General features: G+C 53.8%; 1 protein-coding gene across 10 annotated transcripts in view; it reads left to right on the top strand.

Moving 5' to 3' along the window:
- LRRC27 (leucine rich repeat containing 27) overlaps positions 1 to 15470 on the top strand; it is a 39002-nt gene that overhangs the window by 832 nt on the left and 22700 nt on the right. Inside the window, exons 2-8 of one of the 10 annotated variants that reach the window (XM_045439305.1) lie at positions 127 to 297; positions 768 to 818; positions 1006 to 1145; positions 1251 to 1500; positions 3976 to 4106; positions 8233 to 8291; positions 14017 to 14169. In XM_045439305.1, the coding sequence (XP_045295261.1) occupies positions 1300 to 1500; positions 3976 to 4106; positions 8233 to 8291; positions 14017 to 14169 (544 nt within the window). In that variant the 5' untranslated portion in view covers positions 127 to 297; positions 768 to 818; positions 1006 to 1145; positions 1251 to 1299. Of the gene's footprint in view, positions 1 to 126; positions 298 to 573; positions 819 to 1005; positions 1146 to 1250; positions 1501 to 3975; positions 4107 to 8232; positions 8292 to 14016; positions 14170 to 15470 lie in introns of those variants that run through there. The other 9 variants (XM_045439303.1, XM_045439311.1, XM_045439310.1 and 6 more) reach the window with 9 other exon arrangements.

The raw sequence follows: 15470 nt of genomic DNA on the forward strand, positions 1-15470 counted from the left end.
GCAGATGGGGAAACTGAGGCAGGCATGGTGGGGACCTGGCGCAGCCTCCGCCCCCCTAGGAGTCCGCTCTACCCATTTTCAGGTCCTGTTGTTTCGCTCTCGTTTTGAGATTTTTTTTCCCCTCAGGAGGATTGTAGGACGTTGAAGCAGCCTTCACGGTGCTGATTCCCAGGAGAGGATCCATGAGGGAAGGCCCGGGGTGTCCGTGGGTCGCCCTCTCTCATTCATTGCTCAGCCTTTGGGCAGCTCCTTAACTACCCCAAGCCTCGCACTCCTCAGCACAAGCACGGGAAGGAAGTATGTGTGTGCGCTCGTGTACCAGCCAAGTGGAGTGTTAACCAGGGATCGCGTGTGAGCCCATTAGCATTCCGATGTGTGTTATTACCACTGGATCGTTGTTTAGAAATTACACGGGGAGGGCCACCTGGGTGGCTCAGTCGGTTTAGCGTCTGACTTGTGCTGGCGTCATGATCTCCCGGTTCGTGGGTTTGAACCCTGTGTCGGGCTCTGTGCTGACAGCTCAGAGCCTGGAGCCCTCTTCGGAGTCTGTGTCTCCCTCTCTCTCTGCCCCTCCCCTGCTCACGCTCTGTCTCAAAAATAAACAAACATTTAAAAAAAAGTTAGAAATTACACGTGGAAGTGTGCTTCCCCAGAAGAGGTGCTGGTGAGCAGCAGTTCTTAAACTACTTTGGGAATATTGTTGAACAACTAAAAGTGAAGATTCTTTTTTGACAGATTTTCCCAGCACCTAACTTTGTGTTCCCCAGACCCAGCGCTGCTCCCTGAGCCGAACGGGCAGGATTCCTGGGCTCAGGGAGGTTGGTACCCGGTGCGGGGGATGGGGGGCGGGGGAGAGCTCAGAACCTCAGCAGAAGTACGCAGTGTGGACGGGGGATCCGTCCACACCACATTTACAGGAGGAACGTATTGGCTTACAGGCCGAAACCTTCTGACGTTTTCATCCCTAATATAGCCATTCTTGTTTTGGGTCATTGTGTCTTCCAGGAGCTTAAAGTGGAATCTTGGAACTCTGTGCTGCGAAGTGAGGCTCATACATTTAATCAGAACCTTCTTGACTTCCTGCTTTCTTCCTTCCTTCGAACTTGAGTGTCAAATTTATACCGTTTATGAAAAATGGTGGTTTTGTAAGCAAGTGACACTGTCGCAGATCTGCCCCATAACCACCCCGTGCCACCTGGGTGAGTGTGGCAGTGACCTAGCTGTGGCCGTGTCTCCCTCTGTGTCTCCAGGTGACTCCAGAGCGCACAGGATGAGCAGTGGCCCCCCGACGGCTGGCAGATGGACGGAAGCGGCCCCTCCGAGCTGCCCCCTGGGGCGGCTGATCCAGAGCGCAGTGCCGGCCAAGTTAGCAGCGTGCCCGCCTCCCCCTCCGGAGAGGTTCACCAGGAGGTCAAGGGGGTCGTCCTTTCATCGGTCTTAGACTTGAGTCAACGTGGCCTTCACCATTTAGAAGACGTCTTTAAAATCCCCAACATTAAAGTAAGTGGGGCATTTCTCATTTGTGCCTCTGCCTGGTAGACATGAATGGCTTTTACTTGGAGGCCTCACCTGAGGAGAGAGATGCCAGAATGAGACAGAAGAGGGTTGACTCAGGGGCTCATGTGCGGCTCAGCACAGAGTGAGAAATTGAGGTACGGGGACGAGCCAATGCAAATACCTCGTGGAGTTGGACCGTGATATCCATTCTGTCTCCTCAGAGGGTCTTAAGCACCAAAGAGCTGGTGGTAGAAACCACTGCCCGTAATACCCTTGACCTCACGTAAAACACCGCGCCCACAGACCCCCACACGACATCGAGTCAGTTGACCACTGTTTCTCAGCCCTGCTCTGCCGACATTACCCGTAGACTTTGCCCTGTGCCCAGTGTCTTCGCCAGGCCCGTGCCAGCTGGTAATCCAGGGGGCGCTGTCTCACCCCCCGTGATTTCTAGAGTAAGCTTTGGTCACAGCACAGTTTTGGCGTGAGCAGGGCCCCTGCTGCCTGGTACTCCTGTAATTTCCTTAAATCTCGTTCGTCTCCATCTGGAACGCGAGAGTGGGCATATTGCTGTGGGTTATTGCAAGACGCGGACCGCAGTGTCCACAGCATGGTACGCGCCAGACACGCTGCACCGTTGCGGTGTGGACTGACCTCTGGAAGTGCTTTTACAAAGCCGCAGGCCCTAATCGTAAGTGGCTGCTCGAGGACTAAATCCTCTGCTGCACGTGACACGCCCTGGTTTTGCTGCCCAGGCCGCCACCGGCCTTGCCGTCCCTCCCTGAGCACCCACCTCTTGGAGTGAATTCCTGGGTCGTCAGGGCTGCTGTGTGCCCTCTGCGCGGGCACACGCTCCCAGGTGGCAGTCTGGACCCTGATGGTGCCATGAGATTGTGTTACCTCTGTGCATAAAGGAAGAAGGAGCCTGCTTTTCAAGCTTAATAAAGAAGCATCATAACTGCTTATGCCCTTCGGAAAACAGAGACGTGAATAGAGATGTTATCGCCATGGCAACCAATCACTGAGGGAGGTGGCCGCTCGGCGCCGTGGCCTTCGAGGGGTTATGGGTACACGTGCCGGCGAAGCAGCCATCGCCGGAGTCGCAGGGAGCACGCCCACCGCTTCCACGGCCACATGCGGTCCTGGAGCGCGGGAGGGCCCAGTTTCCCCGGGTCTCGCCGGCCCGGGAGGGAGGGTGGGCGGGCTCCTGGGGCGCAGTCACCTGGCTGTTCCCTCAAGCCACTGCGGTTTTGGAGTCGGGCACTTAGAAGCAGCTCGCCCCGAGACAGCGGGCCTGGGGGGCTTGGAGCCCACGCTGCAGCCTCGTGTCGAGGTGCGCACACCCCTGCCAGAGTGACCGCCAGCCCGTGTCCCCGAGACCACCCGCGGCCAGCAGGGTAGCTGCCCACGCCTTGCCTGGCGGGACAGTTTGCTTTCTGTGCGCTTGTAAAGCTCCTGTCGTGACCCGTGAAGGGGCTCGGAGGACGGCCTCGGAGGCAGAGTTGGGAGTGGGGACAGCGTGGCCCGAGGGGGTGGCTGGTGCTTCCCTAGCACTCCCTTGCACCCCGCACTGCTCGCTTAGCGTAGTCTGGCAGGTGGGTCCCCTGAGCCACTTCATAGGGGAGGATGCTGGAGCCCAGAGAGGTTTGGGAACTTGCTCAAAGTCACTCAGCTAATAAGGTTTTGAAATCCAGATTTGAACCCAGGAAGCGTGGCTTCCAGGCCATTCTCGTGACTTTGCGCTCTGCTACCTGGGTAGGGAGGTGTGACCTACGACCTGTAACGGCCCCATCGAGGGGGTTCTTCTCCACCCACGATCGTGCTGTGCCCGACTGTGGGATTATATGTGCCCACGTGACCCAACCAGAGTCCCCGCGGCACATGCCGTCTTCAGCCTTCCCTTCCTGCTCCTTCTGACGCCTGATGGAGACTTGGTGGCACTGGGCTGGCGCTTGGAGCCCTTGCTGAGGTGGTGGGGGCTGGGGTCGTGTTTGGGCGCCTGCCCGTCAGAGACCGCGCCTCGGAGAGCAGCGTGGCGCACTTGTCTTTTGGGTTCCTTTTAATTATCTGCGTGGGAGGGGTCCCTGACCAAGGCCCGCGGGCCGCTGAGTGCTAGGGCGCGAGGGCGGGGGCAGTGACCGTGGAGCCTGAGAAGCGCGGAGCGTGGGGGCCCACGAAGGAGAAAAGGGGTTTAAAACTCGGGAAGTACGTTTGGTCTGAGGGGTGTTTGTAGCAAAAGCCCCGTGTGCGCGGTGGTGGTGGAGCCCCTGTCCAGCCCGCGAGGCGTGCGAGGGGTCCTGGTGCTTCTCTTTCCCTCTTGTCTGCTGTTTAAACTACGCAAGGATCAGTTAGTGTGAGTTTTCTTTCAATTTGGTGTGTGTGGTTGCGAAAGCTAGTGTTTGTTCTGGAGCTGCCTTGGCTAAGTCACGGCTCAAAACGTGCTCAGTTGACAGAACGTTCTCTTCTCTTCCCTGGAAGCAACTGCATCTTCAAAGAAACGCCCTCTGCGAGATTCCCGCAGACTTCTTCCAGTCGCTGCCAAACCTCGCGTGGCTGGACTTCCGCTACAACAGCATCAGAGCTCTTCCTTCTGGGATCGGGTCTCACAAGTGAGTTGCGCATTTCCAGACTTCAAGAACCATCACGTTTTCAGATGCCTGAGTGCCTTCTCTTTTGCCGCGTAGCTCCTACTCCTGGTTGAATTTTGGTTTCAGCTAGAAGCTTTTAACGCTATTTTTAAAGCCAGCTAGGAGATGCAACAAAGCACCTGACTGTAGTTATAATTTAGGGTAGGGGATGCTGGCAGCCACAGTGCCTTTGCTGGGCCGTCTGTGAGGTTTTGGCAACACCTGGTTCCATCTCTGACTGTCCTCATGGGAAGCTGCCTGAAGGTCAGAAATAAGGCTGAGGAGCTACAGCCGGCCTCTGTGCTCCTGAGGCCTCGTGTATACCTTTTAGTTTCTGGTAAAGAACAAGAAATGCTTTCCGTTTGGAGAGTTGGGAACCCCACATTCCTGCGGCTCTGATTCCAGGGATTTCCTAGCACCCCCGCTTCTAGAACGAATGCCTCGCCTCCCTCCCTCCTCCTCACATGGGCTCTCCCCAGCAGCTAAGGGTCAGCTGGCGCCGGCACTCCCCCGGGAGCCACGCTCTCTGGGAGCTCTGCCTACTGTCCTGACCCCGTTGCCTTTAGCACCCACGTCTTTCCAGATCACTGTTTCTTACCCTTTTGAAAGCCCGGTAACCCTTGTAGGCTGTCCTTTAATGCCAGCGCTTCCTGGGCAGAGGAGAGCACGTGCGTAGGCCCTGGGAGCGTGTGCCTGGTGGACGTGAGGGACGGCAGGGAGGCCAGAGAGGAACACAGGAGGCAGAGGGACAAGAAATGCCTTGAAAGAGGGTCAGCCCAGCTAGCAGGCCAGGGATGCAGTGTTGGATTTCATTTTGAAAGAGCTTGGGAATCACAGTGGGTTGGAATGGAGAGGGCTGCAGTTTGACTTGGCTTTGAGGTCACTCTGTAAGTGTGGAAGGCCAGTGGTCGTGGAAGGCCAGTTGGGAGGCCACGCGGCCGTCCCCGCCAGAGGCGGCGGCCTGGGCCAGGCTGACAAGGCAGAGTGCCAGGTGGACTTGAGGGCCGGTGGGGGTTCAGGTTGGTTCAGGGCATGGGAGGAAGAGAGGTGTCCCAAGGCGACCCCCGGTTCTTATGTGAGTAATCACGTCCGCACACGGCCGTGGTGGCCCCTCCAGGCAGCAGAGTGGGAGGCTGTAAAGGCCCTTCACTTGCCTGGAGGGTGGCTCACTGCTTGCTGAAGTGTTTTGTAAGAAGTGAGCGTTTTGTCCGTGTAACAGTAAGAGAACATGTGTGAATCTTTTGTGCCTTTTCAGGCCCCACAAGGAAGCAGCTGACTTCTGATGACAAGCTGGGGTCTCCAGCAGGGGGCAGTCAGAGCCAGGAGCCATCTTCCTGGGGCTCTGGGGTCGTCGGGGTCTGTGGGTGGTGCCGCTGGACGCACAGAACCCTGTCCCAGGCTCCAGCCAGGGCGGTGTGCCGGTGGCTGAGGGCCGCGCCCACCGCCCACCGTGTCCCTTCCAGCTGACGACCTCGTGAGTCTTCTGAGCTGGTGGTTAGGGCAGGTTGGGAAGGAAGGCTTTGTTCTTCCCAGGGTGACTCATCTTTTGTGTTGGGGATAATTTAGTGCTTTCTGTCCCTAGACTGTGGCATTAGCACAGTTGAGGAGAGGGTTTGCTCCTCAGAGTGTAAACAAACGAAAGCCTCTTCCCAAAGCGCTGCTCTTTCTTCTAAAATAAGCACACAGTTCTCCAATTTTGGAATTTGTTGGTTTGCCAGTCAAAGCCAGCTGCTTAATATCGTTTAAGATATAATTTTGCATGTGATTTATAGCCCATTATATCATTAACATTAGATCAGCTTGCCGAAGAGCTGAAACATATTAATCAGAAGTGTTAAGTAATTACGGGCTTATTAAAAACCTTAAACTTTCCAAAAGGCCTAATGAAAGCAATGCCAGTACCAATGTTCTCCCCGCTCATTGTCCTGGATGTGTAAGCTTTGCTAGCAGAGGGAGAGAGAAATTTGTACGTCAGCATACGCGCCTCCCCAGGCAAGCCACTGCCGTGTGTGCCTTCCGTGCAGAACCTGTGAAACAGCCCGTGGACTGACAGTGCCTAGGGGTCAACATTTACAAATTTATTATTTAACGTGTGCACGAGAACATTCAAACCTGTCATTGCATAAGGCGGGAAGACGCTTCCTTGGTGAGTGGTTGGTTCCCGCGGTCTGCGCCCCCGTGAGCAGGCAGGTGGCGGGGACGTCCAGGGCACCGGCCGCCTGCTCACGGGGGCGCAGACGCGGGGTCTGTCCGTCGTGTGGGGAGCAGGCCCTGCCCCGTTCTCGGGCCGTTTCTGTACCCCACGACTGGGGCTAAACCAACCCCCGGTGGTTGAAGTGATGGCGTTGACATGACTCACTCTGCATACACTGAGAAAAGTTTGACCGATAACGTCTGTTCCTTTCAGACTTCACGTAAGGAAAACCAAGGGAGTAAATGGAAAGGAAGTCGTCTCACCCCTTGGCGATCTGATTTTCCTTTGGGGTTGCTGGTCCGGAACTTAAACTTCATTGGGCCAGAACGGGAGAACTCTCACTTGTGTGTCTGTGACGTTGCCTTTCCGCTTTCAAATCTTGGGGACCCTGGCCAGTCGTGATGCTGGATTTTAATGGTTTCACCGTCCAAGGGGAGATAAGGCTTGAGATGGCCTCCCTCCACCCGCCGCGCGGATTCACACGCGGGGTCTGTAGGTGTGTTCGGCTGCTGGCCTCCTCTCTGGCGGGAGGGCCGAAGGCGCAGACGCAGGGTGGATGGCTCTCCAGCCCCGCGGTCACCCGGCTGCTTTCCTGGGGCCGCTGAGGGCTCGGCGACTCCGGGGCCCGCGATAGAGGAGGAGGCGGGTGGGGGCTTTTCTCCAGGCGGTTGTGAGGGCGACCCCGTCGTGGCCGGCGGCCATCCCCGCACGGTCAGCAGCCCCATGTGCCCGGGACTCTGGCCGGCCGGCCGTGTGCTGCAGCGAAGGTGTGGAGATCGACTACTACGGCCAACTTGACAGTTCTCCAGACGGCTCTCGGCGAAGCCCGGGGTGACACAGATACAGGGGGGAGGGGTCCCGCCCTCTTCCCGGGTGCCCGTCCCCGAGCCTGGAAACATGAGCCGGGGTGTTTGTGGTCTTCTTATGCCAGATTTCAGCTGCTGGTCCCTAAAAAGTGAAGGAGAGAAAGAAATTGATCCCTAGTGTATGATGAGTCTTCAGAATTCCACGGGAGGGGCACCAGGGTCAGTCAGCAGAGCGCCTGACCCGTGATTTCAGGTCATGGTCTCACAGTTGGTGGTTTGGGCCCCACATTGGGCTCTGCACTGACAGATTCTCTCTCTCCCTCTCTTAAAAGAAATAAACCTTTAAAAAAAAAAAAAAAAGAATGACGTGTGTAAAACAAAAGAAGCACAGTATGGTAAAAGGGGGAAGATAGAATTTAAGGTGAAATACTCCTTTTTCCCTATCACTCAATCAGTAACTTTTTAGTGTTGCCAAAAAGTGTGACTTTCTTGTGCTCCTTCTCTCCTCTCTCTCCATGGCTAGTTGGTGAGAGATTTTGCAGGGGTGTTAGGTGTTCCACGAAGGAAGGGGTCTGGAGCCCGGTGCAGGGAGAAATGCCCCGATGCCACGCTTCCTCATCTGAGACTACGGATTCTCCCTCCCCAGCCGGACAGCGTGCCGCGCCGCAGCGGGCTCCCGGCACTTCGAGCGGGGAGGACTTGCTGGTGGAGCACCTTAGGGCGCGAGGCCTCCTCACAGCACGCCTCGGGAGACGCGGGCAGGAGTCCCGTCCCCCTGCAGGGCGGCGGTGCCCTCGGTTCCACGGCTGTCACAGCTCGGGGAGGCTCCCGCTGGCACTCGTGGGTGGAGACAAGGAGGCAGCTGGACGCCCCGCAGGACGGGCCGCCTGACGGAGAGTCGCCTGTCCCCAAGCGTCAGTTTGCTGACGCGGGAGCCTGGCCCATGCTGAGACGGGGGCCACACGCGGGGCACGCTGTAAACGAGCGTGCCCACGCTGAAGCCGACTCCAGGGAAAGGAGGTAGAGGAGGAAATTTGACGGTGTCTTTTAGGGACGGTCATTTGATTTTCTGCTTTTTAAACTATGTATTTTTTGTTTTATTTTAAAGGCATTTGAAAACTTTGCTTTTAGAAAGAAATCCTATCAAAACGTTACCTGTGGAGCTGGGTAAGTATTCAAGCAATACCGTAAAAGCTGGCTGTGAAATGCTGCCTTTTTGAGTTAGTGGAACCCGTAGTGGACGTATCAGGCGAGTCGCGGGGGCCAGCTGGCAACTATTTACAATTGCTCCCACGGTGTCCCTCGGGGCCCCAGACCCTGCGGCTCCCAAGAGCTGTTATGCGGGGACCCGCATTCTTCGTAGAAAGTGTGACATGTAAACACGGGGGGGGAGAAAGAAGAAGGATGCGGCGCTTTGTAGCCAGCGCACAGCTCAGGAAAGCTGGCGTCACAGCTGCAACTCGCGGGCCCGGTCCGGTCCGGTCCCCGCTGCACCCTGCCCCTCCCGGGGGGGCCCGCGGGTCCGGACTCGCCCTCCCCTCGCTTTCCTGGAGGGCTCTGCCACTGACGGCCCTCGGACGATGTCTGTTTCAAGGACCCTCCGTTCGTGTTTTTTGTTTTTTGTTTTTAATAGGAACTTTACTGTCGCATCGGTTTCCAGGCAACCCCCCGGTGCTCCTCCCGACAGGTGCCCTCCTCACTGCCCATCCCCCACCCAGGACCCTCCTTTTGAACCGTCTCTAAGTTGAATCCTCCCGATGAGCTGTCCTGGCGACTTGCAGCTTGGGCTCAGCACTGCGGTCTTGGGGTGGATGTGCAGGGACACGTATGAGGGCGGTGCCTTCACTTTTATTCACTTTCCTTGCTGTGAATGACCAGGAGGAGGAAGCAGAAGACGATGTTCTCCTTTCCGCACCTGTTTCGTCTCATACTTCTGCTCTTTGCTGTCTTTGTTTCTTTAGGTTTAACTTGCTGTTCTTTGTCTAACCTGCTGAGTTGGAGGCTTAGATGACTGGTTTTCAGCCTTTCTTTTCTAACCTGTGCTGTGACAACCGTGATTTCCCCCAAGTGCTGCCGTGGCTGCTCCCACAAGCCCCAAAACGCGGCATCTCCGGGTGTTTTCCGGCGTGAACCTTGTCAGGTGCTTGCTGGCCATTCAGGACGGACTGGTGTGGCTGCTGCAACCTTCTTCTGTCTACTCTTTACGTGATGTGTTTTTCCACTCTCTTACTTCGAACCTCTCCGTCGCGTGCAGCCTCTCCGTTGCGTGGCTGGTAGGCAGTATGTAGCGGGGTCTTGGTCTTCTGTCCAGTCAGACTGTCTCTGCCTTTTAATGGAAGTGGTTAGACTGGTTAATTTAGTATAATCATGGACATGAATGGGTTTAGGGCTGTCGTTTTACTCTTTGCTGTTTGTCTCAATGCTTTTTTTCTGTTCCAATAACTGCATGTTGATTGGGTATTACTTAGACTTCTATTCTAACTTTTATATTGACTTTTTAGTTATTCTTCTTAACGTGCCTTTACCGTCTCACGGTTGCTGTCAGGGTTATACCACGCGTGCTTCGAGCTAGCGCTGTCCTGTGTCACCACCCGATGTCACCACCTGATAGCCGTACCGGCCTACTCTCTCCGGTCCCCCTTATACTCAGCCTGTCCTACAGATGAGGTCTACTATGTTATAAACCTGCAACACAGACTTACAGTTTTGGCTTTCCGCAGTCACGTATTTCTGGAGAAACTAAGAGAAAAAAGTATTTTGGATTTGCTTACCGTGTAGCATTCCAGGTAGACATCTCTTCACTCTTTCCTGAAGATACAGCTGGTATCCTTTTCCTTCAACCTCAACAACTTCTCTTCAGATTTCTTTTTTTTTTATTTTTTATTTTTTATTTATTTATTTAAAAAAAATTTTTTTTTTCAACGTTTATTTATTTTTGGGACAGAGAGAGACAGAGCATGAACGGGGGAGGGGCAGAGAGAGAGGGAGACACAGAATCGGAAACAGGCTCCAGGCTCTGAGCCATCAGCACAGAGCCCGACGCGGGGCTCGAACTCACGGACCGCGAGATCGTGACCTGAGTTGAAGTCGGACGCTCAACCGACTGCGCCACCCAGGCACCCCTCTTCAGATTTCTTAAAATCAGTCTGTTGGCAGACTTTTCGTTGTTATGTTTCTGGAAATGTCTTCATTTTGCCTTAGTTCTTTTTTGATGTAAATAATTTTTTTAAGTTTATTTATTTTGAGAGACAGGGAACGTGGGGGGAGGGGCACACAGAGGGAAAGAGAGAGAATCCCAAGCAGGCTCCACGCCGTTAGCACAGAGCCCAACGCAGGGCTCGAACCCACAAACCGTGAGCTCATGACCTGAGCCAAAATCAGGAGTCGGACAGTTAACACACTGAGCCCCCCAGGTACCCCTTGCCTTGATTCTCAAAGGACATTGTTGATTAAAAATAGGGGTTGAATTTGTTTCATCCAGGACTTTAAAGAAGTTCCACTGCCCTCAGGCCTCTGAGGTCACTCACTCTTCGTCCTCCTTTATGAACTGTGTCCATTGGCCTTGGTTACTTTCAAGATTTCTCTGTATCTTTGCTTTTCAGTGCTTTGACTCTGAGGTCCTTAGCTGTGGTTTTCTTTATATTTTTCCTACTAGGTGTTTGTTGAACTTACCCAGTTTTGAAATTCACATCTTTTTGCCAAATTTGAGAAAGATTTTGGTCATTAACTCTTCAAATATTTTTCTGTTCCTATCTCTATTTATTTGTCCAACCTTTTGTTATTGTCCTACAGATTACTGACCTTCTGTACCTTTTAAAAAGGTAACTTTTCTGCTCTTCAGAGAAGATAGATAGGTATCTCCAAGTTCATGCATCTTTTTCTGTCATCTCTAACTGGCTGTGAAAACCGTCTAGTAATTTTTTTTCAGATACTGTGTTTTCAGTCCTTGGATTTTCATATTAAAAAAATAGTTTCTATTTTCCTGTGCAGAGTTCTTTTTTTTCATTTAGTATAAACAAATTTTTCCTTTAATACTTTTTTGGATTATATCTTGGATGTTGTGGTAGATACACTGTGGAGATTCTGGGTTCTGTTATCTTCCTCTTTAGAGTACTGGTTTTTAAAAATAGGTAAGTTGAGGGGCACCTGGGTGGCTCAGTCAGTTAGGTGTCCAACTCTTGGTTTTGGCTCAGGTCATGATCTCACGGTTTCATGAGTTCGACCCCACATCGGGCTCCAAGCTGACAGTGCGGAGCCTGCTTGGGATTCTCTGTCTCCCTCTCTCTGCCCCTCCCCCATTTGCACTGTCTCTGCCTCTCTCAAAATAAATAAATAAACTTAAAAAAAATTTTTTTTTAAATAGCTAAGTTGAGAGAACCCGGACTCCCAACTGTCTCTCTGGCATCGGGCAGCAGGTGCGGCCGTGCTGTGTGCGGGAAGGTCAGGACCGTGCCAGGGATTTGCACGTGGGCTGTCTGCACGGCGATGTAGGGCCCCCCTTGGCGGTCTTCTGTCTGGAGTGCACCCCTTCGCTTTCTGGCTGGTGCAGTAGCTCTGTGGTCTGTCCTCTGGCGCTACAAGGTCACATAGGTTTCTGTCTGTTACAGCTGCCCCGCGTGGGGCCCTCTGGGGCCTTCCGTCAGGCAGAAAGCCATACAGATGGTACACGCGTTTGTGTCTTTCTCTTCTGGAAGCTGTCATTCCCCCTCTAGTTTCTGCCTGCCTTTCATTTCTGGCTTGCCCACGGGTGGTGTATATTCTGCCCAGTTTCTGCAGACTGGTTATCTGCAGGGAGTTGATCAGATTGGAGCTACGCCAACATTGCGGGAAGCAGAGTTTTCACTGTACTGTTTGCAGCATCACTTAGTGGTTCTCTAGACACTATGCTGTCCATCCTTGACCGATGACCGTCGGCTGAAGTCAGACTCTCACCACTTTTAGTTCCATTGCCTCCTTCCTGCCTTTTGGGCTGCTCTTCATAGATTTGCTTTTACATCTTGTTATAAATCCCACAAACGCATCTTAAACTGTCAGTATTTATTTATATTTTCTTACATGTTTAACCTTCGTTTCTCAAGTTGCCTGCTTTCACCCGGGATGACCGTCGTGGCCTGAAGATCTCCCTTTAGTATTATCATTTCCTCTTTGGTAATGAAGTCTTCAAGTTTGGTTTTCTAAAAAGTCGTCTTTATTTTCCATCATATTTGGAGGCTGTCTGGCTGAGTAGAGAACCCAGGTTTCAGAGATGTGTTCACTACTTTGAAAATGTCTTTATCATCTTCTGGCTTCTAACTTCTGCTGAAAAGCCAGCTGTCAGTCTTACTGTTTTTCCTTTAAAACCGATGAATCTTTTTTCGTCTGGCTGCTTAAAACTCCTCTCTTTGTGTTTAATTTTCAGCAGTTTACCTGCGGTGTGCCTGGGCGCATCTCTCTTTGCATCCGCTTTATTTGGGCTTCACCGAGCTTCTGGAACCTTTGGTGGGGTCTTTAATCAGAGCTGGACAACCCCTGGCTATTGACATTCTTTCTGCAGCCCTTGCTTCCTTCTCATCCTTTCTTCTCTCCTCCTGGGCCGCCCTTCGGTGGGTGTCGGCATCTCCACTCTGTCCTGCGGGCCTCGAGTCTGCCCTTCTTTTCCCGTCCCCTCTCGTCTCTGCTCCAGATCCTGCTACTTTGTGTTCGCTGGCCTTGCGGCTCACGGGTTCTGTCCCCTGCTGCTGTACTCTCTCCCTCCGTCCAGGGGCGGTCAACTGGACTTGAAACTGTGCGAACGGCGGGGGAGACGTGGAGTCCCTGAGCCGGGTCACCGACTGCCGCCGGGCAGCTCGGGCGATCCGACAGCTGCCTCTCGCCCGTGTTCCTGCAGGGCCGTCCGGGTGGGCTCAGGGCGCTTGACCCACAGGCGCCTTCTGTCAGCACACTAGCGTGCCGTTCACTGGGCTCTGGCCTCCACTGTTTGACCCGGAAGTCACTCCTGTGCCCGTGTGTGTGATGGTTTGTTGCTCCTTTGTGCTTTTCAAGCTCGTTTCTCTGCGTCTTCGGTGACTCTGATGTTTCCAGGCGTGACTGCCTTTGGCGGTCACCTACTTGGGGTGAACTTCTGGACAGTACCCTGGCGTCTGTCAGCGAGCGGGGGGCCCGTGCGCCGTGGTTTCCTCAGAGAGCGTGCCGGGCCCCGCTCGGGTCCTCCGTGGCTCTCGTTCCGGGCGTGTACACCAGCGTACGTGAGGCCGTCCCGTGGGCCTCTGGAGTTCTCCCCATCTCATGGCGTTTCTCTCCCATCATCAAGCTCACTTGTGTCCTCTGCCGTCTCGTGTCTGCTGCCGGGTCCCTCTAGAGAACTTTCCACCCCGGTCTTTGCAATTTCAACTCGAGAGCTGCTAGCTGGTTCTTTTTTTATAATTTCTGGTTCTGTCGACATTTCATCCCTGTTGAGTCATTTTACCATATTTTTCTGTAATTATTTAAACATGGCTTCCTTCGTGGCTTTGAACATATTTGTGACTGCTTGGAATTTTTTGTTCGCTAAATCCAACATCTGAGCTGCTTGGGGACAGTTTCTAGTGACGCTTGTTTCCTGAGTATGGGTCACATTGTCCTCCCCGAGGTTTTGTTGCGTTTCAGATGATACAGCAATTTCGTATTCTGGTTTTTGCCTCAGGGCTGTTGCCGTCTCTTCTCTTCACTCTATTTCATTTATTTCCTTTTGTGACTCGCCTGGTCTTCACCTGTGCGATCTGCCTCCGCTGCAGAGTTGTTTGTTTTTTTTTTACAGCAAAGCTCAGACATCTGTCGTATCATTTTACCCCAAATTCCCAATAGGATTTTTAATCTTTCCTCCTTGTTTCATTCCGTGGAGGAGTGTGTGAAGGTGTGGTTTCCTCTCTCACAGGGAACGTGACCACACTGAGAGCCTTGAACCTGAGACACTGCCCCCTGGAGTTCCCCGCCCCCCTCGTCGTGCAGAAGGGACTGGGTGCCATCCTGGCCTTCCTGCAGGCCTGGGCCATGCAGCGGCCTCCTCCCCGAGGGTCAGCTTCTCCAGGTTGGTGGGACCGTCACTGCACCAAACTGCATTAGAACTGAAGTCGCTGCTTGTTAAAACCAGGACCCAGCGAGTCTGTCTCCTCAGTGGCGTCACGGGGAGCACGCTGGGCCTCGCGTGGCCTCTGCTGGACTCACACCGCGATCGGGGGTCCGTGCCGGCCTGTCGGAGCTGTGTCTTCCCTCGGTTCTGTGTTCATGGGTCTGCGCTCTCCGCGCCCCTTGCAGAGCCCGTCTAGGGTGGGATCTGGTAAAAGTTCACTGGGTAAATCGAATGAAACTCCTCACCAGCAAGCCTCACCAGGCACCTGCTTCAGGAAATTCCCTCGGCCCGTCCGACAACTATTTCACAACAGGAGCAGTGACACGCCCTTACTCGTGGGCAGGGGGCCGTGGCCTTGCCACTTTTTGGGCGCACGCTCACTCAACATTTGATCCTGTGTTTTCAACGTGCGGACCATCCAGCCAGGCGATCTCACGTGCTCACGAGATAATCTAACCGGGAAGGAGCACTGTGGTTCCACTCAGACAAAGTAGACGTAAAAGAGAATTGTGATTCAATGCTCACGAAAAAAAGTGAGTGCTCTGAAAATTTACTTCAGAGCATCGAAATCTTTACTGCTTAAACACAGCTCCTAGATTAAGAAAACGCCTAGACTTGAAGCAGCCATGATAGTTACACATGTGATAAAGTCAGAGTGTGTGAATTACTAAGTCCGTCTCAGTAAACATAAGGAATGGCCAAAGTAATTAGGAAGTGCTGATCTTCTTCCCAAATCCAAACAAATGACCCCAGAATGTGTCATTGTGAACACCGATTGTATTTGCAAAGTGTCTTAGTTTGTGTCCCCCGACAGCAGTTCCTGAGTCAGGATTCAAGGGCCAGTAACTGATTCGAGAGATGATCCAGGCGGCAGCATGGAGGCTGAAGCGGGGGACGTGGGGAAGGGGAGGAGGCCAACAGAGGTGGGAAGCCCCCACTGGGCCTCAGCAGTCACAGCCCCTCGGGTGCTGCCCCCACGGACCGGGTCAGGACCTGGGTCTCACAAGGCCTCAGCAGTCACAGGGTTCCCGCTCGGACACAGGCCCAGGGGTTACTGCACAGCAGAGTGGGGGAGCAGGGCACACGGGCTCCAGACCAGCAATGCCTCGCCGAACAGAGAGGCGCACAGCCCCCAGCCCTGCACGCTGGCCCTCGTGGGCTGGAGGAAACACCCAGGCGCAGATGTGCGGGTGCTGGTAGGAGGTGAGTCTGGCAAACCCCGGGATGGCGAGGGCCCAGGGCACGAGGAGGGCGCCCAC

This window comes from Leopardus geoffroyi, chromosome D2, assembly GCF_018350155.1.
Source record: "Leopardus geoffroyi isolate Oge1 chromosome D2, O.geoffroyi_Oge1_pat1.0, whole genome shotgun sequence".
In the NCBI taxonomy this organism is placed as follows: domain Eukaryota; kingdom Metazoa; phylum Chordata; class Mammalia; order Carnivora; family Felidae; genus Leopardus; species Leopardus geoffroyi.